A 27,274-nucleotide genomic window follows, 5' to 3' on the forward strand; every position below is an offset into this window, starting at 1 on the left:
GGTCTTTTTTCCAGCACGGGGCAAGTCCGCCCTTGCATCGTGATTTTTATTTTCCCTTTTCCTGCCGTTACTGAAAGCTCAATATTCTTACAAATGTGGTAGTATTTAGCTACTACAGCAAATTAAAGTGCAAAAACTATAGCCTTCTAACATGAGAATTGCCCTCTCTAGGCGAGATTGAAACAAATAGGGCGAACACTCCCCGGTCTCCCCTATTTTTATCCCAGCTGCATACACTTTGAGTACATATCATTAGATGTATAAAGTTTACTTCGAGGACTATTGAATATCAGAAATATCACATTTTAATTGCCATAATTAGTTTGTATTATATCGCGAATTTAAAAATATAAATGTAATAGTAGTGGACTTTTTTTTATGTATAGCGAACCCTTGTTATTAGAGGTAGGCCTAGCTGGATTTTATCCCTGTTGAATTTTACACTTCAGTGATAGCGAACCTCAGAGATAGTGCTCCTTAGGGGATGGGGAACCGATCACCTGCTTTATAGCCCCATGAAAGGTCAAGAATGTTGGTGCAAGAGGCGACTATAATATGGGACGCACCATTTAGATTCTCAGGGGGGGGGGGGCATGGGAGGGGGGGTCAGGCTGACTCAGGCAGAATCTTTTTCGCCGCCGAATTTTTTTTTTTTTTTCGCCTCCGAAGGCAGAATTTTTTTTCGACGCCGGGTCAATTTTAATGTATACTTTTATACAAACTTGGGTGGGGGAATTTTTTTTACTCATCAGTGAAGCAATGTTTTTTTTCGTCTCAGTAGTGGGCAAAGTTTTTTTCCGTCTCACTAGTGGGCTAAGTTTTTTTTTTTTTTTTGTAACTCCCATGCCCCTAACTGGCTTCAAATGATTTCTTCCAACATTGGTGGGACTCATGGAATTCCCCGTCTAAAAGACCGATTAATTTTCTAGGTCACTCAGCAGGAAATGTCACTCTTCCTAGAAATATCTTTAGCAAATTTACTTCACTAAGTTTGGGCAATAATAAACACAAACCACATAGGCCTACACATAATCACCTTAATTGTAATACTCTTGCAAAACTTCCTGAAATAGTTTCAACGATAGTAGATTTTCCTAGTGTGTAACAATTAGGCCTATACAAATTTAAAAAAACACAAAAAAAACAGTGATTTACAGTGCGCTACGCAGAGGCACAACGCCTAGACGTTGATCCACAAGGCTCCGCACACTTAACAGGCTGTCGCTGACCACTACGGCCCCATACTATTCCATAAATCGTCAAGCAACAACACAGGGACTTTGCAGCTTCAAGAGCGCACACCCTAGACATTATTTTCACAATTGACCATCGCAGCCAGGATCGGATCCCCGAGTTTCGTACGCGTTACAATGAGACAATTAGCAGTAAGTTCCTTGTCCAGGGAACTCAATTTTTACACGAGAGCGTACTAACCACCGCCGGGGTTCGAACTCGCAACCTCTCGTACCATAGTCTAACACCTTGTCGAGTGAGCTAACATTGAATATTAACTCCACATTCACGTGGAAAAGTAGATGTAAGGGTTATAATGTAGTTATTGTTGTTTTTACCCAAGTCCGAGCAATTTTGAACTTGACCCCCTTGTAAAAGTTCAGTGACATTTCCCACAAAATATGGGTACTGTTGAAATGACTCCATAGCCTACAATGATTAGCTCTATAAGTACTGTATCTCTGCCAAAAATTGGCAAATTTAACATGATTTGCAAAATGGTTACGGCAATCTATTGGACTAACATTTATGTACATGATGTAGGTCAATGTTCTAAATCATTGCCTCTCGCTTTAATCACGCGATTTATCTTTGTGATTTTTATATGTTTGTCATAGTTATGCAGTTTTCCACACCACCCTACGCCATAGATTCGACTAGACCCATTTATTTTACTGAAATTTTCAAAAAATGGAATCTAGTTTGGCAGAGGAGGGCATCGAACCCATAAATGCCGCATGACTATCGAAGAACTATAGCCCAGTACCAATGCGCTAGACCACTCGTCCACCTGATTCATAAGTAGCCATCTTGAAGTTTGAAACTATACACAACTTCAACATATCGGGAATACAATTAACAATATTATCACTGATTATGATAAGAAAAGACAGAAAACGTACCATATTTTGGCATTTTACCTGCTTGAAAACTTAAGTGTTTATTATAGCGCTATACTATTGTTGATAATTGTTTGTTTCTGCATATTGATTCAATGACTTCGGTGCATGTGGTCTGGCCTCGTGGTCACCGCGACCAGATTGCAAGGTATACCATTTTTCTCGTGTCTTTGTGAACACGCTCTGGATTTTTGACTTTAACATGCAAAAATCACACATATAGCCCTAAAATAATTTAAGAAAATGAAAGATTAGTTTACCATAAGTACGAAACAGTAATCTGTAGCGAGGTTCTATGTACCTTCACAAGTCTATCACCGACCACATTGCCTCTGCAAGAAGCCATCTGGATACGCCAAAAAGGAAAAGACACTCTGAATAAAGACGAGGGGGGCTTCTTTGACCAACTCATCACGCCCTCAACGATGGTTCCTGTTGCCTATAAAAGGAAACGGTCAGGCGTGATAAGTTGCCAGTCTGATGAAAAAAATGTGAGTATAAATCAACAACCATTTTTTGCCATGTTAACGGTTGAATCTAACATTCCAAATGAACTTGTTCAAGGTTAGAAGAGGGATTTTATGTAATTATTACATAGAAGTTTCACCATCTTTTCAGTTTTCATTTTTATTAAATTTTAAAAAGGAAATTCTAAACCAGATCAATTGGGTATCACGAATCGTTATTATGATGTACCGATTTTACACAAAAAACATTTCATTGCAAACCCTCCCACTCGGCTATTTCAAAAAAGTAATCAGGCTTCCTTAGCCTGTGCAATAATTAGCATTAAGCACATTTTTTTTTATATTCTAAAACACTTTTAGAAACAATTTCACATTGGCGTAAACTGCAGTGGAAATTTCCATACCATTAAGTATATAGGTAACGTATATTTGTGGTCGTGATTCTAGTCTAGAAGTTTTGTTCTTACAGGGAAGGTCGTCGAGGTGTTACGGAGATGGACTTGCTTTATCTTCTGGTTCTTTTGGCCTTCGCTACGAACACCGCTGAAGGTAGGACAACAATTATAGATATTATATCGTTTTCATTAATATCATTTCATTACTACTACTACTACTACTACTACTACTACTACTACTACTACTACTACTACTATTATTATTATTATTATTATTATTATTATTATTATTATTATTATTATTATTATTATTATTATTATTATTATTATTATTATTATTATTATTATTATTATTATTATTATTATTATTATTATTATTATTATTATGTTTCGCTGCCACCTCCTCTAAATACACACTGACTTTTTGTTGGACGCCGAACCCTTTCATTTACGTATAATTTTAGTCACTCGTATACATAGAATGTACTTCATGTAATGTAAAATACGTCGGTCGAATGATTGTTACATATTATTATTACCTTATCTTAAACATAACAAAATATTGTGAAGGTCAATTAGGGGCGTCGCCAGTGTATTTTGATAAGGGGGCGATGCAATTAAAAAAAACTTGGAAAGATTGTTAAGCGGCATGACAGCGCGGCCCGTCGCGTTTGCGCGACGCAGGGGTGTGTCTGAGGGGGATGTGCCGCCCTCAGAGTCCATCCCTCCATTATATATGCTTATTATTGTTATTTTGTATGACTTGATGGAAAAATAAATTACACTGAACTTGAATTACACTGAACTTGGAATTGTTTTCAAAATGATGATGCACCATTTTCACCTCTTATTGGTTATTTATTTATTTTCCAACCGCATATTTTTGTGGATTTCATACACGGGTTCGACTTCCGGACTGCAAGTTTTAGGCATGAACCTAATCAACATGATCAATTACGTTCAATTTCACTTTTCATACTTTTTTTCCCATGCTTTCCCAGTCCAATTTCAACTTTTGAAATGTCTTTCTTTGACCATTATTAGGTTTACCCCCATTCCTTCCATATTCTTCTATCATGTCATCCTTATACAAGTCGGGCATTATATTATTTGAGCGTATTTACAAAGTCCCGGTTAACATGGTTAACTAGGCTTACGCATCATACACTGGAACATGGAAACATTCAAACATTAATACAATCAAATAAATGATGCTCAATATCATTACAAGGGAAAGAAGAATTACGCATCGCACGCTAGCACATTTAAACATTTTTACTCTGGTATATCTGCCTATGCATGTTATGTTTCCATTTGTATATTCATGTTTAAATGTGCTAGCGTAATTCTTCTTTCCCCTGTATATTGATATATCAGATATTAAGAACAACGATTAAGCATTTGATCTCGTGCGCTAGTTTGTAATGTCTTAACGTTTCCATGTTGTCAGTGTATGATGCGTAAGCCTCTTTCTCTGTTTGTTAAGATGTGTTGGTTAATGCTCTGGGTGCTAGCCACGCTTCAACGGAAAAAGTTGAAGTTTTGAAATATTTTCTCAAAATATCAAGAGCTATCTTAAGAACTACTGAACCAATACTAAGCTTGTTTGTACTCATTTTAATGCATTCTTCATGCTGATTCCAAATATGGTGATGAAAATTTATATTTCAGGAATTTTTGAAAACATTTTGAAACATGTCGTCTGCAGTCGACACCCGCGTGAAGAGAGTTAAAGTGAATACAGATCTGCCAAATTTCACTAACATTTGTTTGTTCCTTTGGTATTTTCTCCTCATATAAAACATATTTCATTTTGTTTTGAAGTCCCAAGGCATGTCAGGGAGCTTATATATTTATCCTGAGTAAGCTTCAATACGATACTTACTAAACTTTTGGCTTCAGTATTTAACCGTTTCGGATGTACTAAATCTGTACTCGCTTTAACCAACATCCAACATATCTTAACCATGTTAACAACCAAAAACCACTTTTTCGTCAAATAACATTATTTTATTTTGTAGCTTAGATTTAAGAGTATAATCATGTTAAATTTCAATTGCCTGGCCCGTAAGATAACAGAGAGGTGATGATGGAGGTATACCTTTTGAATGATCCTCGTATACCAACTTTTTTGGATTGTAACATTTTGATAAGGTTAGGGGTAAGATTCGGCTAGGGTTAGAGTCAGCATGATCAGAGATGGGATTAGACTCAGGATTAAGCTTAGGGTTGGAGTTGGGTTAGGAGTATTACTTAGGCTATATGTTAGGGTTTATAGGATTAAGTTTAGGGTTAGGGTTAGGGCCCTGCTTAGGATTTTTAGCTAAGTTGTTGGGTTTTTGGGCTATCGACCTGTAACTTGTTTTAGTGCACCCGGTGAAAAATACGAGCTTGTGGTCCCATACTTAGTAAGACTAGCTTTAAATATATATGTATAGAAATGTGTTGATAATGTAAACTGTTAATGTAACTGTCAAAACATGATCTTGAATAATTTGTTTGCCAAACACAGCCCAGTGAAATATTAGTGTTAAATTATATTGTTACTGTTGATTGAATTCTGATTGAATTTTAGCACATGGTCCTAAAATCTGTTCAAAGGAGACAAAGAATATACAGCAAAGAATAAAAATCGGTTTTTCATCAAAGTATTAATCAATTTTGTATGCGTCAAAATATTAGTGTTAAATTATGTTACTGTTGATTGAATTTTGATTGAATTTGTCTCAACGTTAATACCATGGCAGGAAGCACATGGTCTTAAAATCTATTCAAAGGAGGCAAAGAATATACAGCAAATAATACAAATCGGTTTCTCATCAAAGTGTTAATCAATTTTGTTTGCGTCAAAACAACTTCTTTTCATGTTAAAAGTTCACAAATAATACAAATCGGTATCTCATCAAAGTATTAATCAATTTTGCTTGCGTCAAAACAACTTCTTTTCATGTTTAAAGTTCACAAATAATACAAATCGGTTTCTCATCAAAGTGTTAATCAATTTTGTTTGCGTCAAAACAACTTATTTTCATGTTTAAAGTTCACATAATGTATGTCTCGTAACTGGGTGAAAGTCCGGGTGAAAGTTGAAAGTCATGCTTACTGTGAAGCGTTCTGTCAAAGTAGATTTATTAAATATTTGTGTAAAAGATAATTAGAATCACTACAACCGTCAAATAATTTGGACAATAATATCTTAACGATATGGAAAATATCAGTTTAATACGGTTGCTTGAAACACACGTTTTTGTAGCTTTCTGGCAAGGTAGATTTATTGAATATTTGTGCAAAAGGTTTGAAAATTAATATATAGTACGTCCATTTCACTAAAATCTGCCAAGTGAATCTGCTTCTGCCAAGCTATATTGAAACCACATTGAAATACATGGTCATATATAGACTACCCCGTAGTCCACTTGCCCATTGTGCATACTCTGGATATTGTATTTAAGCTTAAAACTCTGATTTAATTAATGTGTGCACAATTGATAGATTTTCACATCTGATCTTTTCAGTCACCCTACTCCCTCTGTTTGTTAGCTTCCCAAGTATTTTTAACCTGGAATTTCGCGATTAATAAACTGGCAGATTCTAAAATCAGAATTGTTCAGTACTGAAGTGCCAATACAATTATGACATTATGATATGTTGCATTCAATAATATAAGCCACTTTACTTTTACTGTCACTAATATAATTATATTAACTTTTTCATAACAATTTTATACTAGTATTTTGATGTATTAAATATCAGTATAATTTCGAGTTCAACTGAATGCTTTCATCATGATTAACATGCTTTTATTTATCAAAAATAGACTATGGCATAGTCTAGGTCATACAGGGCAAAAATTAAACATGCTCCAAATTCACTAAAAAACGTGTTTTGTCTAATGATTATGTAACATACGCGTAGGGCACGTAGTTACCGCGTTATGAGACTCAACAGGTCAATTTGCATTGCATGTTAATGTTATAAAATGGCTGCAATTAAACTGTTCTTCAAGTTCGAGGGATTTAGGAAATAGTTTTATTATCTATGATGTCAAGTTCAGAAGATAGATGATAAATAAATCCATATTCCACTGAATCCTATGGAATCCTATATATCTTTTGACTCTTTGCTGTGTAAGACGCTAACTATGGACATCGCAAATAGTGCAAACTATTCTATTTCGGAAACCTCCAAGCTAGGCGAACAATTTGCCTTGACGAAAATTCAGAGGATGATTTAAGCACTTCCCAGCAAGTCTTGCGGTTAGCACAGCTGTGTGAGTGAACATGACACCACTGCCCGCCCACTGCATACACACGTGCATGGTTAAATTTGAATTTGGACAGATATATTTACAGTAAAAACACCTTTAAAAGGTTGGTCGATTTCACATTTTATGTTATGTACAGAAGGTGTGAATGATCCTTCGTGCATACATCACTTTAGATCTGAAATCGACCAACTAATAATGACACACGGGCAATTCTAAAACAACATCTTTTGCACAGAGTTCAATGGGATTTGAAAAGTAAAGTGGCTGTTGAAACTCTAGTGAAAACACTTTTACAGTGCATGATGGGGCTTCCTTAAATCATCCTCTGACGAAAATTGAAGCAACTTTGACTCTTGACCCATACACAACAAGCAAATTGACATGTGACCTCCCTCCCCCCATCCCCAACTTCTTAACTATAGGTCGTACACGCACAAACATTACATAATTTCTGAGATCCGTGTGGCCAGACGCATCATTTGACGTACATGTTTGAAAGTGTTATTGGAATAAAATAAATAATAAATAAAAATTCCTTTAAAAAAGGAATGGGGCGCCCAAATTATGTGAGCTTGGACGTGATATGGTGAATTCCATGGCATGGTGTTTAGATTTGGTCCCGGGGATTTGGTATCATAATGATTTTTTCTAGGGAAGAGTAGAAGATGATCAAATGCAAGAGAAATGTGTTTGATTGGGGAAGGTGTATCACAGGACCGTTTTGGATGAAATAAATTGAATTGGAATGAAGCTGTCGTGTCAATTTGCGATTATGTGGAGTGGGGAGTTCAATTTTGGGGCATATTGTAGTGATGATATTGCTTTGGATATTGAATATTGTTGAATTTCGTTATGCAGTGGGGTATATGATGGATAGTATAGAAGAGAATCTACCCCTATGTTGACCAAAAGAAAAGTTTTTATGAATGTATAACGTCTGTGATACATATACATCATAACGTCTGTGATACATATACATCATCTACTTGCTAATGCACTGAAAATCTAATAGAGATGAAGGATAAAAGACAATTACAGAACATTCATTCTTCATAAAAGTAGCTATATGGGTATACAAATGTTTACAAGATAAGAACGTTAATGTTTTGTACATGAACGTAACATCTTTGATACATAGTTGTTAACACACTGAAAATCTGACTAGAGATTTACAATTTGATGATATCCAAAAGAATACTTACTAACTTAGCATTGAAGAATTAAAATAATTACAGAACTTTCATTTGTTAACATACACGTAGCAATGATTAACAATGTTGAAAATACAAACGTAACGATTTGTTCATAAACATAACATCCTCGACACATCTAGGATCCGCATAATTTGTTGATTAATGTCATAAACAGTCACAAAAGATTTATGGTCTGATCATTTTATCATTTTAAGGGGGACCCGATATTGCATTTGGAAGAACCAGGCTTTTCAATTACTATCAAAACTGCTGGGTACCGAACTTTTTGATACAGCTTGTATAGTAATTTGTTCTAATTTCCATGCAAAAGGAGCCAGTTGTTTCATCCTTAAAACAAATAGGCTACACCATAATTTCCAATTACCCCATGCAGATAGATAAGACCTTGGTAAGATAAGCATGTTAATTGTTATTTCACTATCACTATCTTGATCTTGATAAGATGCCTGGCTTTGAAACTTTGGGTACAAAAACTCATACTCTGCAAGTTAGGTCAAATTTTGCACTATGATTGTTTATTTGAGGTTATTGGACTATGCCATTCAGATTAGGCTATTGTAGTCCATAGTGTTGGTCACCGTCTATCGGGTTCTAAGAGGCGGTAAATTGGTTACAAAGGTCAAAGTGGTTACAAAGGTCAAAGGTCTCGAATTATTTGGTGTTTTTACAAATCCATTAATTTTGTCTTTTAAACAAAGAATATACGCACACCATTTTATCCTCTGCATAACAGAAAACAATAATAAAATAAAATCCAAGCATATTGTGGTTTTATTTCTGAGCAAGGGCATAATTTTAGCAAAACAATTGCGGAGTAAATCTAGTAAGAGTGAAATTAGAAGCTTCTCACAAACTCATGCCTATATTGTGGGCCGCCTCCGTAGAGGGCGCCCCCAAAAAAACACCTTTCCCGACCGACCGACCGACCGACCCAACTTCTGAAAGTGATCTATGGACAAGCAAACAATTTATTTTTTAGCCCAGTTGATATAATACGCACTGACAATCATCGCGCTGGATCAGTAATTAATGACTTTTGCCTAAATTTTTTAATGTTTACAATGTTCATCGTGTTACTGAATTTACTGTCATGTTATCTTTATTATGTTTTTTTTTTTCTTATGGTATAGGAATAGACGACAGTGGAATGACGAATGAATATGTGTTTACTGTCCCAACACTTGGCCCGACAATTATTTATAATAGAGACGTAGACGGTGGGATTATTTATTTTTCCCCACACGTATTTATCACAACACCTTCCAGAGATCCTGTTAATGTAACGCTCTGTATTCCTTCGCTCAATAATGCGAGTTATCATACCATCGACCGTGACCATCACGTCGATATCACGTTGCCGTTTGAATTTCGTCTTAATCTTGGCGATGGAAAGCAAAATGTAACCGGTATAATAAGATCATCGGGAATGGTGGCTGTTCATGTTATAGATACTGGATTTATCGAAAGTGATATATTTACTGTTTACTCATCATCGCGTTTAGGAAATGTGTATTACGTGGCAACATACACGCCACAGACTTCATTCTTCTGTGTTTCCGCACTTTATCCGGACACAGTCGTTTCAGTCAAGAAAACACTCCAAGAAAACAATATTTTTCATCTCAAGCAGTACGAGAGTTACAGGTTTGATGGAAGTAATGGCGAAGATCTGTCTGGAACACGAATAGAAAGTAACAAGCCAGTTGCTGTGATAGCCGGGGGCGAAACCGCAATAGGAGAAAATGCCTGGGTTGGAAACAGCGACGGAGCACTCGAGCAACTCCCACCTGTAAGCAGCTGGGGACATACCTATGTTTTAGCACCGTTTCTCTTATCGGATCTGGGCTATTTTTTCAGAGTTTATGCAGGAACTATGCTCACAACTCTGTCCATCTCTGATAATGATACGGTGACTATTCTTCCAGAAGATTTTTACGAAGGAACAAGTAATGAAGTTCTCACACTTCTCTCAGACCAACCTGTCATGGTATCGCAGTACATTACTGGAGCAGGATCCCAACATTTTGAATCAATGATCATTATTCCACCAGCCACATCATACACCAGTAATGTAACATTTTCTGTATTTATGCATGATGGAACAATCTCAGATCTCTTGGAATATTTTATCAATGTTGTAATGGAGTGCATATACATAGATGGACTTTTGTTGGACAATCAGGAAACAGTGTGGGATGATCAACTTTCTTCAGATTTTGACGATATGTGTTGCATCAGGAAAGGCGTCAATACAGGAGAACATTATGTAGAACATGCGAATCCGAATGCTCAATTTTTTGTCTATGTTTATGGTATTTGCAGAGGTCGATGTGCTTCATCTTATGTCTACCCAGCATCTGACGTATATTTTAGAAGTAAGTTTGATTTCTAACAGCTGCATCGTTTATGCTTAAAAATAATTAAAAAATTCGGGGGATTTCAGATCTTGGTTGAGTTTACTTGCGCATTGTAAGGAGTGCTGATCTGAAAAATTCTAAACTGGACTAAAATGATCCCTTCGGTCCCGAAAAAAACACATCCTGTTTTTCAGAGACCCCACCGACCAGGTTTTGCGTTTTGGGAGAATTTTATTTTTACTTTTTGCTAAAATCAAATAATGAAGGCGGAGGTGGCCTATATGCTACACCCTAGCAGGGCGTAAGACAATGCGAGACACAAATAATGATATATGCGATATGATATATGTTTTCCCCCTTTGTTAACACAGAGGAAACGAATGGACTTACTACGCTGCCAACAAGCACAGGTAAGGAGCATTTTTGTTGTTGATAAAAATGGACTAAACAATCTAAAATATCATGGCGGTCAGCATTCCATGGGGGTAGGGGAAGATGTCCAAAGGGAATCCTACTTCCCCTACCCAATTGGCTACGCCACTGTGGTATGGTAATGTACCAATATGTTTACTGTATAACAACAACTGTATTATCTTACCCGCGTTTTGTTTTCCCCCTTTGTTAACACAGAAGAAACGACTGGACTTACTACGCTGCCACCAAGCACAGGTAAGGGACATTGCAGTAGCAAAGCGTGGAGGCTAGTTTCAAGTAGTAGTAGTAGTAGTAGTAGTAGTAGTAGTAGTAGTAGTAGTAGTAGTAGTAGTAGTTGTTGTTGTTGTTGTTGATAAAAATGGGCAAAACAATCTCAAAAATATCACGGCGGCCAGCATTCCTTAATTGGAACATGCTTACTATTATATTGTAATGTTTATCTGCTTTGTCTCACCGCGTTTTGTTTCCCCCTTTGTACTGTTAACACAGAAGAAACGAATGAACTAACTACGCTGCCAACAAGCACAGGTAAGGGCAAGTTTTTGTTGTTGATAAAAATGGACAAAACAATCTAAAATATCGGTGGGTCAGCATCCCATGGGGGTGGGGCAAGATGTCCAAAGGGAATCCTACGTCCTCTACCCAACTGTACCAATATGTTTATCATGTTTATTGTGTCGACTGTATAACAACATTAATATCAACATCCCAATACCACTAATTCACCACACTAATTGTTTTATTAGATTTTATTCATGCTGACGACAGCCTTTCATACTTACGAACTGAATTGGCAGATGCCTATTATTATATTGTGTTCATACACTCCTATATCAAAGCAGCCAATCAGAAAAGCGGTTAGAAAAATACGAAACATGCATTGATTGTGTATATTGTGCACTCCGCGTACTACGCGCAGTGTTTCGCGCGCGTTCGCGTCGCGTTGGATTGATTCATTTTTCGGGCGGGTTGATGCATTTATATTTGTTACTATTTTCTGATGTTGATGCGTCTAACGCACTCCCCCCTTCGGGGCTCGTGCATTAGACGCATCAACATCAGCGCGCGTGCATTATTTTGTCTAATTTCTCTCCCAACAAGTAATACGCGTTCATTAACCTATAAATGTTACCTGCATTGTCTCACCATGTTTTGTTTTCCCCCTTTGTTAACACAGAAGAAACGAATGGACTTACACTTACTACGCTGCCAACAAACAAAGGTAAGGGGCATTGCTGTAGCATAGCCAGGAATTTTCTGGAGGGAAGAGCGGGGAGGCTAGTTTCAAGTGTTGTTGTTGTTGTTGTTGTTCGGGAAGATGTATACAGGGCATCTAACTGCCCCCACCCCATTGGCTTCGCCACTGTGGTAAAATGATGTACTATGATAAGGTCATGATTGATGTACTGCTAACTTGTGCTTACTGTAAATAAATATAATACCAACATCCCAATACCACTAATTCACCACCCTAATTGTTTTATTCATGCTGACCTCATTTCATACTTACGAACTTAATTGGCTCATGCCTATTATTAAATTGTAATGTTACCTGCATTGTCTCACCACGTTTTGTTTTCCCCCTTTGTTAACACAGAAGAAACGAATGGACTTACTACGCTTTCCAACATTCCAATACCACTAATAGCTACTAATTCACCACCCTAATTGTTTTATTCATGTTGACCGCATTTCATACTTACGAACTTAATTGGCTCATGCCTATTATTAAATTGTAATGTTACCTGCATTGTCTCACCACGTTTTGTTTTCCCCCTTTGTTAACACATAAGAAACGAATGGACTTACTACGCTGCTAACAGGCACAGGTAAGGGGCATTGCAGTGGCATACCCCTGATTTTGTAGATTTGTTGATAAAAATGGGCAAAACAATCTAAAATATCACGGCGGTCAGCATTCCACTGACGGGGGGGCAAGAAGAGGCACACAGTTGCTATCGAAACGCACACAGTAAGTGCATTTTATTGGACCAGAAATAAGATATTCTACCGATCCTGAATTTATTCTTATTATCGATTTTACATCAACAAACATTCTTTAGAACTTAAAATGTCTAGAAATAGATTGAATAATGAACATATGTATTGCATCGAATATTCGACGTCCAATACAAATTATGAACCGGGCACCGTGGGTACGCTGTTCAATTATTCACCAAATGTTCTTCATTCAACAAACACATAATCATGTGTCATAAAAAAATCATAAAACCGAACAAATATCAAGAAAAGTAGATCGGACAAACGGCAAACTTACGACAAATTATTTTAATGGAACATTAGTTCCTTGTGTTTTGTTCTTTAAATATGAGAACAATATTTCCTTGTGTTTTGTTCCATAAAAATAAACCCTAATCATTAATAAAAAAAAGTAGGTCGATAAGACAAACGGCAAACCTCAAATTGATTCAATGAAACAATATTTCCCTGTGTTTTGTTCTTTAAAAATGAACACTAATAATAAGAAATGAAGGTCGTTAAGACAAACCTCAAATTGATTCAATGAAACAATATTTCCTTGTGTTTTGTTCTTTAAAATGAACACTAATAATAAGAAATGTAGGTCGATAGGACAAACAACAAACTCTACATTGGCAATTAATAGGGTCACTTTTTTTGACAATAATATTAAAAACTCGTTGTTTTATTCCGGATGTTTGATTCCAGAGAGATGCATTGTTTATAGCTTTGAAAAGAAAAGAAAACAAAAAACCGCGAGTCAAATAAATCACCAGGAAACAAGAAACACGATACAGTCTCTTTAAAAAGACAAGAAGGGATATTTACCGTAAAAATACGTTAATGAGCATATGACTGTACCTATTAACGATCGCTTTTGACAACATGCAAACATGAAGAGCGCCATGCACAAAAGGTAACTTACCGTTTCAGCAAATCATCGACACACATAACAGTTATACCGTAAAACCTCGTCTACAAGCATATAGAGTGCTTCTGGCAAAAGTTTAATTGATCCAGGCGCCATCCATCGACAAAATTATAATGTTTATGGAGTTTGAGCAAATAAATTACTGATACAAACATATACAACAAGTGTAATTGTAACACCAATCTATCGTACTGACATATTTACGGATATTTCGTATTAATCTAGCTTTCATCAATAGTATATATGCTTGTAGACGAGGTTTTACGGTATATGAACAAGTAAACCTGCAAATGCGTGTGTTGCAAGATATTTTGGTTTGGACACATTAGCTCAGTTGGTAAAGCGCCGGACTTTGGTACAATTTAAGAAGAGCGGAGAGAGCGTGAGTTCGAGACTTGTCATAAACTTCCCCATTGCTTTAACTACGATAACAAAAAGCTAATAACACACAGATTGGAATATTCCATGCCTGTGCTCTCTCGGGTGCTCTCTAAGCGTACTTGACGCCGGTACAGCGTTCAGACCTTGCTACAACGCTCATCTCATGCGCGAAGTTTCTTTTGTGTACGCTACTTGCGCTATTTTTGAGTTCGCAAACGCAACCTGACTTAACGTCGACCCCATAGGCAACATGCCATGTTTCCGCGGTATGAAAAAAGAATATTAAGCAGTGTGAACTCAAGGGTCAAATAGGTGCATGGTGGGAATATATAGCCTTATATGCTATATTGTGGTTTATTGTAGTTTCCATCCCTCTCTCTCTCACACGATGTGAGAGACTGACGCATCTCATACTCTCACCTCTCTACCGCCGTACCGGCTTCCACACTCTCCCCTCCCCCCCCCATCTCCAACCCCTCCCCTCTCTCTCCTTCCCTCCCTCTGTCTCTCCTTCCCTCCCTCTCTCTCCCTCTCCCTCTTTTCCTTTCCCTGTCTTTTCTTTTTAGGGATCGCTGGGGTGTGGCAACCGGCACTCCCATACCCCAACTCTGGATTCGATGGAACTCTTTGCCAAAACAGTAAGTACAACCATAATGAAAGTAATGTATTATTGACTCAAAAACTGGAATTTTGATTTGGACATGGAAATCAGAAAACAAAAATTGATATCACTACATGTCTTATTATGTGAGAGTGTCAAATTGCTGATGAATTGATTACAAGCGGACTGTGAAAACCCCCTAGAAGCTTTCACACTTGAAACTTGCAACAATTATAAGGTTTGAATTAATACACGGCCAACTTATAAGGAAAATACTTCTATTGTATTGTATTGTAAGGAAAATTGTAATTACTGGCAATTAACTCCAAGCCACATTATACACTAGAGGAAACAAAATATAATATCTAAATAACTTATCATCGGTCGCATCACCTACTGAATAAGATCTATTCGACGCAACACGCTTTTCGAGAAAATCTCGATTGGAAATTCTGTTGCTGGATTTAGCTTCATACTTACTTATTACTTTTTTGTAAAGAAGAGACTTGGCTTGGAAGTTTCATTTGGGTGAAATTGACATATCCATCTTTCAAGTAAAGTTGTTTAATATGGTTTTAAACTTATATGTAGCTCTGTATATGCGTGTTTATAGTGGGAGCAGATGCGCGGTACATTGCGGTATAAATTTCCATCCGGTCAGAAATTATCCGGATACTTGCCTAATATAAACACTAGCAGTTTATGTAGTGTACGGTACAACGATATCCTTCTAAACTGAAGGATATTGTCGCGAGATATTTGCACTATAAATTGTGTGCGGTGCGGTATTACCGGAAGTAAGAGCTTCTTCATGATGCGTAGAATGCGCACAGGACATTCGGAACGATTCTCACCCAAGAGCCATCAAAACAGAAGCTACATGTTTGCCGCCATGATCATGTTGAATGGGCTGTTTATAGCTCGCGCCACAATATTTACACATCCCCGTGTCAGGGTCATTGCAAATGTACGATAATGTTAGTTGGTATATAATTTGTTGCGGTAACTGTCTCTCACTATAAACAGCAAGAGTATCGGTACATAGACCTATGCAAGGATTATCCTATACGGTATACTCAAAATGCGGTATATTCACTATAAACACGCTGTATATGATGCGTGTGCTGGTTATGAACGTAAATAAGCGCTGAATAGATCTGTATGTGATGCGTTGCTAACGGTATAATATCTGTCTATCAGATTATGTGTATAATTCATAGACACCGGGTAATAGCAACTTCTGTGCATGTGCCGTCAACATCGTAATTTTTGGGAAAAGTAGCATTTTGAAGGTATTTCGTTTTATACCGGAAGTGACCCCTTAATGACCTTTGGCCCAAATAAAACTAACACATATACATTGGGTAAACATCGATGTTAAATTGACTTTGGTGGTAAACCACAGAGGACTACAGAGCGCGTACCACCAGTCAATGTCTCCGCCTCATCCGATAGTGAGGGCCGATTGTTCCATGAAATGCGAGAGGCGAGACTGCTACGCAATTACCGCGTATTTTTATGGTCTATCGCGTAATCGCGAAAACACGCAACGCTCATCGCGTATACGCAAAGGCACACAGCGCTGGCGTGATTGTTTGACACGGCACGATCGAATAATCGGCTCTCATGAATATGCGAGAACTGGTAGCATACAAATACGCGGGGACTTTGACAGGTGGTACTTTCTCTGTTTATCTCTTTCCTCTATGTGGTAAACACAATTTATGTATGAACATACCGTCACTCTCCAATACAATTTTGAAGGTATTTGGTTTTACACCGGAAGTAACCTCTTAACCCTAACCCCCGAAGGGCTTTTTGGCGACGGGAAGGGAAAGAATGAAAGAATAAAGAGAGAAAAGAAGGAAAGAAGTTGTTTGCTGTGGGTGGGATTCGAACCCGAGACCCCTCGCTATAGGCTATAGATACTGCTCACCTAGTCCCTCTGTCAGTGATGGATTCTGCGTTGATGGAGTCAACACATTTACTTGTCAGTGTCCAGTTGGATTTACTGGACTAAGATATGAAACAAGTGGGTCAAGGTTTATTAATGATTTATTAAATCAGAAAATCTAGAAAAAATCATCAACAAATAATCTTTTTGCATTTTTATATACATAGGTATGCTAACCTACCTGCAAGTGATAAGACAAGTGATAATTTCACACTGATTGGCTGATCTACAGTCTTGACAACAAGACGGTTGACCCATTGGTCAATAGGTGTGTATATCGGGAGGAGACCTCGACACTTCTACGCTATCGCCGCGCCGATTACCAGCGCGTCCCTGACCACGGAAGTCAGGGGCGTAAATCCGTCTTCGAAGTAATACAAAATTAACTTGAACACAACCTTATGGGTCACACATACCAAAGTTTAGTCAATGTTGGATGAGTCTGTCCGTATGGAATTGAATTGAGCTTCGACACTGCTATTTTCTTCCTTTCTGTCAATATTTTTGTATGTAAAAACATCTAATGACAATTTATTGCTTATCTTTCACTGTTAAGAGCTGTTATGCCGTTCCTACTTACTCCTATGCAGATACGGAATCGAATATGGACGTTTACATAGCAAATTATTACAAATGGCTATTTTTGATATTTAACAGTCCAGTCCTCAAAGTACATTGTATACATCTTATGATATGTACTTAAGGCTTATGTAGCTGAAATGAAAAGCCATCCATTAATTGAAAATTTTGACCTTTTGTATTGCTGATATACATTTTCCCCCAAAAGACCTAAATTTTTTTTAAAGGTGTTTTTTGGGGGGGGGGGGAATCTAAATTATTTGATATCGGAAGGGCATTCATCATATTCAGAATGGAATTTGTTGTGTCTGAGGCTTAGGTACTACCTGACTGATATATGAACCTATATGGTTCATATTGATTCATATTCATTCCACTTCTAATGTGTTTTGTCATCTTTGTTTTAGGTGATAATATGCCTTGGCTAGCTATATCCATTGCAGTAATTGGTATACTGCTTATCCTAACCATCCGTGTTCTGCTGACTAAACATTTCTGTAAAAGGTAAAGCTTCGACATAGCACAATAGCATGATATTCTTTGAAGAGCAGAAATGTTGCTGGAATTTTAATTATGAAAATAAATGTATGCTTAAGTGATGGTTTTGGCAAGTAGGGACTGTGCAATAATTATGAGCCATGGGTGGAGGACAAACTTGGAGGGGGGGGGAGTATTTTTTGGCAAGCTGAAACTTGGGGAAAGCAATTTTTGGGAGATCACGAGGTAGAAGGCAAGCAATTTTGGCATGCCAAGAGTGGGGGAAGCAGTTTTTGGTATGCCATGTGGATATTTTACATTTTTGTAAATTTCAATTACAACAAGGCAAAAAAAAAAAAATAGTTTGGTTGTCATTACATCCTGTAGATGATAGGGTCAGATGTCATAGCAAAACATATATAGGCCTTATTAGCTTAATAAAATTAATAAATAGGCTGATTTAAAAAGTGTGAGTAAATTTGCACACAGGAGACAACCCATCATCAAAATTTGAATAAATTTGCATAACAGAGGCAACCTATCTTCAAAATCTGAATAAATTTGCATATCATTAATTAGCATATTTCATTAATTCAATTTACCCCTAACAATAAATCTATTATTATTATTATTATTATTATTATTATTATTATTATTATTATTATTATTATTATTATTATATCACTATTTTCCTTTCAATAGGCATGATAGACAACCAAGCCCAAATTCTTAGACCTATGCACATTCAGAAGACAGAAGCCATTATTATACAACACACATTGGAATGTCGAATTTGAGCACCAATAACTTCATGCAAACCCAGTACATCAGAGCAGCAATGGAGACTATGAAATCCCTAATACTACTATGTACTACCAAGTTGCCACCCTACCAGGCTCTTTATGCTGCAATTCAAGAATAACAAAAAAGCTCTGTTGAAAAAGACGGATTAATTACCATAGCAATAGATGAATACAATTTTGAATATATTGCCCTGCACTACAACGTTCACCTATGCATTGAACCATAGATGTCAAAGAATAGGAATATGCTGATCACTCGCACCTGTTAGAGTACAATCTACTTGTAGTGCAGGGCGATTTATTCAAAAATTGTATTCATCTATTGCTGTGGTAATTAATCCGATTATTACGTCACTTCTATGGCGAATAATCACCTAGATAAAAACAAATAATGAAGTAAATACCATTATGTCTGCATTTTATAAGAATAGTATAATACTGTACTAGTTATTTTCAGAAGATAGCAATCTTTAGATAATAATACTAGGCTAAATGCATTTGTTCCGTTACGTATACCTTGTCTTCAGCTAAGTTGGGCGATATTGTATTCCTTTGTACATGTATAGGATCAAGTTAAGGCCGTATAAAATTAATGTTTTGGTTCTTGTCCCCTCCTCAATTAGCTTCAATTTCTGGGATTTGTCAGATTTTCTTTTTTTTTTTATATGTATATATACATGATATAAAAATTCAGTCCTCAAAGTACATTGTATACATCTTATGATATGTACTTAAGGCTTATGTAGCTGAAATGAAAAGCCATCCATTAATTGAAAATTTTGACCTTTTGTATTGCTGATATACATTTTCCCCCAAAAGACCTAAATTTTTTTTTTTTTTAAGGTGTTTTTTTGGGGGGGGGGGGAATCTAAATTATTTGATATCGGAAGGGCATTCATCATATTCAGAATGGAATTTGTTGTGTCTGAGGCTTAGGTACTACCTGACTGATATATGAACCTATATGGTTCATATTGATTCATATTCATTACCTAGCTGGGGGGTTTACACCCCCAGCTAGGTACTGTAATGCTCTCCGATTCTTCTTTCTTCTTCTGGCAACAAACTTCAAAATGCTTCTCCTCCTACATGTCACACCCTACAATTACGTAACTTGCACATATGTATCGCCTATATCCAGTGCCTATATGGTGCAAACAGAATTGGGATCAAAGGTCATTAAAGGGGCATATTCGGTATATAACCAAATATCTTCAAAATGCTTCTTCTGCCACATATTACATAGCACAATGACGTCACTTACACATGTGCATCGGCTTTACCCAGTGCCCATACCTTGCACACAGAATTGGGGTCAAAGGCCAGTAAGGGGGAAAAATCTCACAATTGCATTATCTGGACATCTGTAAGGAGTATGGGGCTCAAACTCGATACAATAAATCTCATGACCAGGGGACATTTTTGCGGGGGTCAGGTCAAAGGTCATGCAGAGGTCAAATTTTAGAAACGCATTTCCTGGACATCTGTAAGGGGTACGGGGCTCAAACTTGGTGACAACAAACTTAATGATCAGGGGAACATGTTGGAACACTTTGCAGGGGTCAGGTCAAAGGTTATCTGGGGTCAAATCTTTATAACTTCATTTTCTGGATATCTGCAAGGGGTATGGGGCTCAAACTCAGTGACAACAAATCTCATGACCAGGGGAACATTTTGCAGGGGTCAGGTCAAAGGTCATGTAGAGGTCAAACTTTCTAAATGCATTTTCTGGACATCTGTTAGGGGTACAGGGCTCAAACTCCACAACAACAAACTTACTGACCTGGGGAACATTTTGGAACACTGTGCAAGGGTCATGTCAAAGGTCATCTGGGGTCAAATCGTAGAATTTCATTTTCTGGATATCTGTAAGAGGTACGGGGCTCAAACATGGTGACAACAAACCTCAAGACCAGGGGAACATTATGGAACATCATGCATAGGTCAGGTCAAAGGTCATCTGGGGTCAAATCTTAGAATTGAATTTTTTGGACATCTGTTAGGAGTACGGGACTCAAACTCGGTGAAAACAAACCCCATGACCAGGGGAGCATTTTTGGAACATTTTGTAGGGGTCAGATACCTCCACAACACCAACATGCCCCAGCTAGGTTTGTGGTCTATGACCACCATTTGCCACTAGTTCCACTTCTAATGTGTTTTGTCATCTTTGTTTTAGGTGATAATATGCCTTGGCTAGCTATATCCATTGCAGTAATTGGTATACTGCTTATCCTAACCATCCGTGTTCTGCTGACTAAACATTTCTGTAAAAGGTAAAGCTTCGACATAGCACAATAGCATAGGTTCTTGTCCCCTCCTCAATTAGCTTCAATTTCTGGGATTTGTCAGATTTTCTTTTTTTTTTGTATATGTATATATACATGATATAAAAATTCAACGAACAGACCTTCCAGAATAGGTAGTCGTTACTCTGAGTTTCATGCCTAAAAGTAGGGATAACCATCAAAATTTCATGTTGCCCCTATTGCTACAAAATATCGTTTTCTGGATAGAACTCATCAATAGAAGTATTTTGGTGGTTAAATGGTCAAAATCGGTCAAAAACTTTTCGAATTATGAATTTTCAAAGTTTCCCATTCTGACCGGTCATTGGAACGAAATGAAATGACAAGGTCCAAAAATAGCAATTGGGAGCAAAATTGGCATAATCATATATTTACCTTTATATATTTCTTTATTTTAACATATATGCAAACATGAAACAAGCATATTGTGAAAGTATCAAAGGGGTTTCTTATGAAATGGCACTTTACTAGTCAATGGCATTAAGTATTTCTTCAAACCGAGGCACTGAAATCATGCTTTTAGAAAACATTTGCCAAAAATCATCCATAATGGCCAAAGTGGCACAAAATCAAAAATCCAGGTGAACTTTTTGTCCACAACAATATACACTACACATAAGAAAAATACTAATGTACTACAAGGGACTATCAACATAGGAATCCAAACAATCAAGTACCAACATGCACAGCTTTGTCCTGATATCACTTCTGGGGTTTTAACAAAATGTTTAACCTCTATTGTGATTGGCAGCAGCATAAGGTATCTCTTTGATAGCTGATAATGCCCAGCCATTCAGCAAGTGGCTAATAACAGACCTTGATAGGCTTGAATGAATACTGTCATGTGCTACAAAACCATCACACTCCAGGGCCTGGTCACTCCATATGCTGCAGGGAGCACAGTACTTTAACAATGGAGTGAAAGACTCATTATTGATTAGGCGCGTATTTTAAAAGTACAGCTCCTGTGCGTGTATAGCAGCAAGTCAGTGCAGATGGTATAAATATAATAAAATGTTTAGGGTTGAGATCAGGTGAATAATACAACAAATCGTCGGCCGCATCACATACTGACGTATTTGCAAAATACGCATTTCGAGAAAATCGAAGTTGAAAATTTAGAGATTTTCATTTGCTTCATAATCTTGATTAAAACATTATTGTCGATTAAAACCAGGTTAGCAGTAACGCGAATATACTATATTTTCAATATAATTCACTTATTACTATCAGAGCATAACTTATTCTGCAAAAAAAACAATATTAAATAAAATACGTCACTATGTGAAAAGGACTAATGACAATTTCGCTGTTCAAATGACAAATACGTCGCGCAAATACGTCAGTATGTGAAGCAGTTGCGCAAATACGTCAGTATGTGAAAAGGACAAAACAGCGATTTTATCGTGTAATGACAAAGTCGCGCAAATACGTCGCGCAAATACGTCAGTATGTGAAACGGCAAATCCTTCAAATTGCAGATACGACATACTGGGCTTGCGCAGTATAGGTGATCGGCAAATACGTCGTTATGTGATACAGACATTTCAAGGTTTTGTAAATACGTCAAAATTAAATTAATTAATATCTTAATAATTAAGCCACTTTGAGCCATGGTTTTTGGTGAATATATAGAGTTGAACATAACAAACTAATATACCAATTTTCTCAAAAATGTAAAAAATGTCGAATACGTCAGTATGTGATACGGCCGACGAAATGAGCATGAAACTTCACATTTATATTCAGAAAGGTGTCTATTTAACATGATTCGAAAGGTGTTTGGAAATTCCAAAGGGAAGCTGGTGATTTAATTTTTAACTAAAGATCTACTTGTCCGTTTTTTTTCCTTTTTACAGAGGGTATGATAGAGGTAATAACAACAACTCTGCCAAATTACAGCTCAGTAGGTCAAGGTGTTCACCTGATCTTTTTCATCTGAATATTTTGTGCCATTCTGAGCAGTGCTGCACTGGGCCACTGGCAATTAAGCGCACTGTGGCGATGGACCCATTTTGACTCACACTTACAGAAAAACCAAATAAGTTATGATGCTGTAATTTGCAGGATAGTTACAAAACATAATTGGCATTAACATCTCCAATTTTTACAGAACAATTATGAAAAATAAAAGAATGAGCTCAATTTAGAAATGTCTGTGCAAGCAGTGCACAGTTGAGCTCCCTGCATGTCTATGGGAGTGTTCTAATCAAGTTGATGGTTCATTGGTCATCCCTACTAAAAGGCAATCGTCAGACGACACGATGAAATGCTTTGGGTGGACTACCATCAATTGGGAATGTGAAAGAATATACATTCCATGGTGTCAACACAGCCAAAGTCTATTCAGAGTCAGTCTGTCTATCGGAGATAGTCAGAAAGTGTTCAACTGCAAAACAGGAGCGTATTAACAACGTTTTGCTCAATCCCAAAAGGGAGAGCGTATAAAAATTCAAAGAACAGACCTTCCAGAATAGGTAGTCGTTACTCTGAGTTTCATGCCTAAAAGGCAATCGTCAGACGACACGATGAAATGCTTTGGGTGGACTACCATCACTTGGGAATGTGAAAGAATATACATTCCATGGTGTGAATTTTTATACGCTCTCCCTTTTGGGATTGAGCACTTTATTCAAAAGATAGTCTAACTTATTTCAATTTTGTTTAGACTTTGGAAATTGGAATGATTTATGAAAACTTCATACATATAAATAAGTTTATTAGAGAATAAGGTACTCTAGCGGATGTATCCCTCAGAATCTTACATTTGAACCCGGGGGGGGGCGGTCACTCCCATTGTGGCCTGTACACCATCCGCGATAATGAAAACGCGTAAAAAGGGTAGTTTTTCGTGGGTAGGCACGATACGCGCGTATCATGTTTAGGGTGTCAAAAACATGAAAAATTGGAAAAAAAGGGTACAAAATTGCAATTGCTAATACGCGGAAATGAAATGTAGGGTATGCAAGGAATAAAATTCCTGTTTAGGGTGTGAAAACAGGCGCGTGTTACCTGTTTAGGATATCGTTTTAGCATTAGGATATCGTTTTAGCCGAGGGTTAAATTCGTGTTTAGGGTGCTTTTCAAAAGTTGATTATCGCGGATGGTGTACAGGCCACAATGGGAGTGACTCCCCGGGCATTTGGAAAAAAAAGGCCTCATCCTTTCCTTGGGCACTGTTGAAAAAGACCAAAAACTACATGTACTGACAGTGGTCATTTTACATTGGGGAAAAAACCTCACTCCCTCATCAATTCATGAAAATCTTCTGGACGAGAACCAAAACATTAATTTTATACGGCCTTACCTTGATCCTAAACATCGTATAATTCAAAGGATGATTCATGAGGAATGTTCAGTTTAGTCATTGCCACTCAACATTACAAGAAGATCAATGATTTTTCTGTTGATATCATCAGCAATAAAATGGCAATGTTTAGCTGCTTCTTCCAAAATAATGAAAACAACATGTAGCACACACAAGTTTTTAGGCATGGCAAATTTACGCGCTAATGCGTAACGGGTATACGCGCTTCCATTGACTTGCATTCGGGTGCTCACACATCACCAACTTGTTCCAAATATGCAAAAATCTGAATTTTCATGAATTTCAACAGCGTTCTGGTTTGCCAAATCACTGATAATCCGACAAATCATTGATAAAGTCCCATTCAGTGATCCCAGCGAAAGTGTAAAAAATTTTAATTGTTTATAAATTGCTTAAAAGTGAAGGATAAGTCAAATTGTTATTTAGTATTTTTGAAATGAAACACGAAGAAAGCAGCAGTATTGAAGAAGTTGAAGCACCATTCAAATACATATAGCTTATAATTTATATAATTTATATACTGTCAGTATAAAGTACAGATTCGTGTAAAATGGCTTATTTTGTCAATGTCTTAAATACACGGCTTTCGGCTGAAACACTTAGCAGGCTATGTTGGCACATTTATGACAATGACAAAGATACCCAAATCTGAATTTTGATTTTTACGATCGTCCAAATCACTGAAAGTTATCCTTTAAGAACCGCAAGAAATAACAGAGCTGTGAGTGAAATAAAGAATTCCTTGATTGATAGTGTACAATGGTGTACATAGCCTTTTATAGCCTACGTATAAATGTTTTTATAACTCTATTTTTCTACAATATATATTCTAAAAGTGCTAAATCTATCTTAAGAGTATGACCTTTATTTTAGTAAAAAGATAAAAAAGCTTTAATTGGGTCAACTATATTTCAACAATGCCAATAAAACCTTGAACATAATGGCTGTGCTAAACTTTTCAAAAGCGTGTATATGAAAATATGGCTTATTTCCCATGACCCATTTTCCATAAAAATGTCATTTTTATTTTGATATAATTGTCAGAAATTTTCTAAATAATAATATACAATTGTGAGTAATATTATGGAGCTATGGCGATGACATCATTAGCCTAACCCTTGTGTATTATGTATTAGCTATGAGTCGGCGCATTGACAACTGACTAAACCAGCGTTGCAAGGATTGCCCTAGCCTAACTCCGTCAGGCCTTATCGCGGCGTCCTTCTACTTTACCCAATCATGTTCGTTTTTACCCATAATCCTGTTCGGCCGCAGTGTAGCATCCGTGCGTATAAGTTAGGAGACTGACGGATTTAGTCTAGGAGTCAGCTAAGTACACAATGGCTGGTCGTCAACACCTCTTTAATTTGTTGGTATATTTCAAACATTATCAATTGAGTTGTAGTATTTGGAAATAAGAATTAAATTATATTGCAAAGACATTAATTTATTGGATTCATTTTGTTAGTTTATGTTTGGTCTCGGTATTCCTCTTTTGGCGTAAATCAAAACAGTAAATGGGCAATTATTTCAAGCATCATTCCGCAAAGCTTGCATAATTTATGCAAATTACAGGAAATTAGGGTGGTTTGGAAACGATTCTTGTACCTTAATCATTCACTTACCAAAAATAATTTCCATCGTGCTATTCATCTACATGTTTAGCTACTGCATCAAAAAGAAATTCATGTGCAAAATTCGTGTTGCGGAATGATGCGCTTGGAATTGCCCAAATACAAAGAATATTGTTACAGATAGCTACAGATGTGCAACTTGGTAAATCTGCTTCGGTTTTTAATTAATTACATTCAGGATAGACTGCAGATATATCAAGATCTTAGGTAGGATTTGAAGGTTTAGTTGTGTAAATTCAAAAATGGGTGTGTAAATTGAAGATTTGTGTACAAAGTACGAGGACGGTCAATAGGTTCCTGCAACTATGGTGTATCTCCGCTCGTGCATGACTTTTTAGACCTATTAGGGAGATTGCGATTTCTAAACGTAGCATCGAACGTACGTGGAATCTATTCAAAATTCCTTCAGAGGAGAGTGATTTTGAATAGATTCCATGTACGTTCGATACGTACGTTTGGAAATCGCAATCTCTCTATTAGTCCTGTATCTACGGAAAGTTAATGATGACCCCAACAAGACTCTACCAACCCAACTTTTTAGCTTCCTTTTATGGTCCTATAACACATTAAAGATGTTAACAAAAAATAATTCCCGGCACTCCGGTTATAATCACAGTTAATGGTCAACACAGTGGTCAAATTTCAAAGTTGCTCAAATCTGGTTAACAAGCACACCAAATCATTTCCTCTCATTGCAAGGATTCAAAAAAAATATAGTTTGACCTACCTGCGATATACCATTGTTGAGTTATAAGCAAAAGCAAAATTTACATGTGATTTATGTGGTTAAAAGTTTGCTTGATAACTGTGCTTCTTTAATACTCTCTTGGACTTTTCCGAGAGATCCTGCTTATAAGGGAGACACAAAAAACCTCAGTTTTTTGTTTATGATTTATCTTTTAACTTTATACCACACTAAACGCTTAGAATTAGAAACAACCTTGAAAGAATATTCAAATAAAATTTCCATGTACAAATTTTCACAGTACATTTGATATATTCACTATCCCTCCTCCACTTCCTCCATCTT

At 36.9% G+C, this 27,274-nt stretch overlaps 1 protein-coding gene and 1 long non-coding RNA gene across 4 annotated transcripts; both read left to right on the forward strand.

Annotated features, from left to right (window-relative positions):
- Positions 1-3,028: 3,028 nt before the first annotated feature.
- Positions 3,029-13,179, forward strand: LOC140167304 (uncharacterized). 3 transcript variants are annotated; one of them, XM_072190632.1, is made up of 6 exons: positions 3,029-3,148; positions 9,606-10,850; positions 11,204-11,242; positions 11,463-11,501; positions 11,757-11,795; positions 12,445-13,179. In XM_072190632.1, the coding sequence occupies exons 1-6, from the start codon at positions 3,094-3,096 to the stop codon at positions 12,642-12,644; spliced, it is 1,617 nt and encodes a 538-aa protein (XP_072046733.1). In that variant the 5' UTR covers positions 3,029-3,093; the 3' UTR covers positions 12,645-13,179. The 3 variants fall into 3 exon arrangements, with proteins under 3 accessions (XP_072046733.1, XP_072046734.1, XP_072046735.1); XM_072190633.1 differs by lacking the exon at positions 11,204-11,242; XM_072190634.1 differs by lacking the exons at positions 11,463-11,501; positions 11,757-11,795 and having other exon boundaries at positions 12,490-13,179.
- Positions 13,180-13,223: 44 nt separating this feature from the next.
- On the forward strand, positions 13,224-19,668 carry LOC140168406 (uncharacterized). Its single transcript, XR_011861201.1, has 3 exons — positions 13,224-17,382; positions 18,101-18,197; positions 18,873-19,668. It is a non-coding gene; the product is annotated as an uncharacterized lncRNA (long non-coding RNA).
- Positions 19,669-27,274: the final 7,606 nt, after the last annotated feature.

This window comes from Amphiura filiformis, chromosome 13 (genome assembly GCF_039555335.1).
Source record: "Amphiura filiformis chromosome 13, Afil_fr2py, whole genome shotgun sequence".
Lineage (NCBI taxonomy): Eukaryota > Metazoa > Echinodermata > Ophiuroidea > Amphilepidida > Amphiuridae > Amphiura > Amphiura filiformis.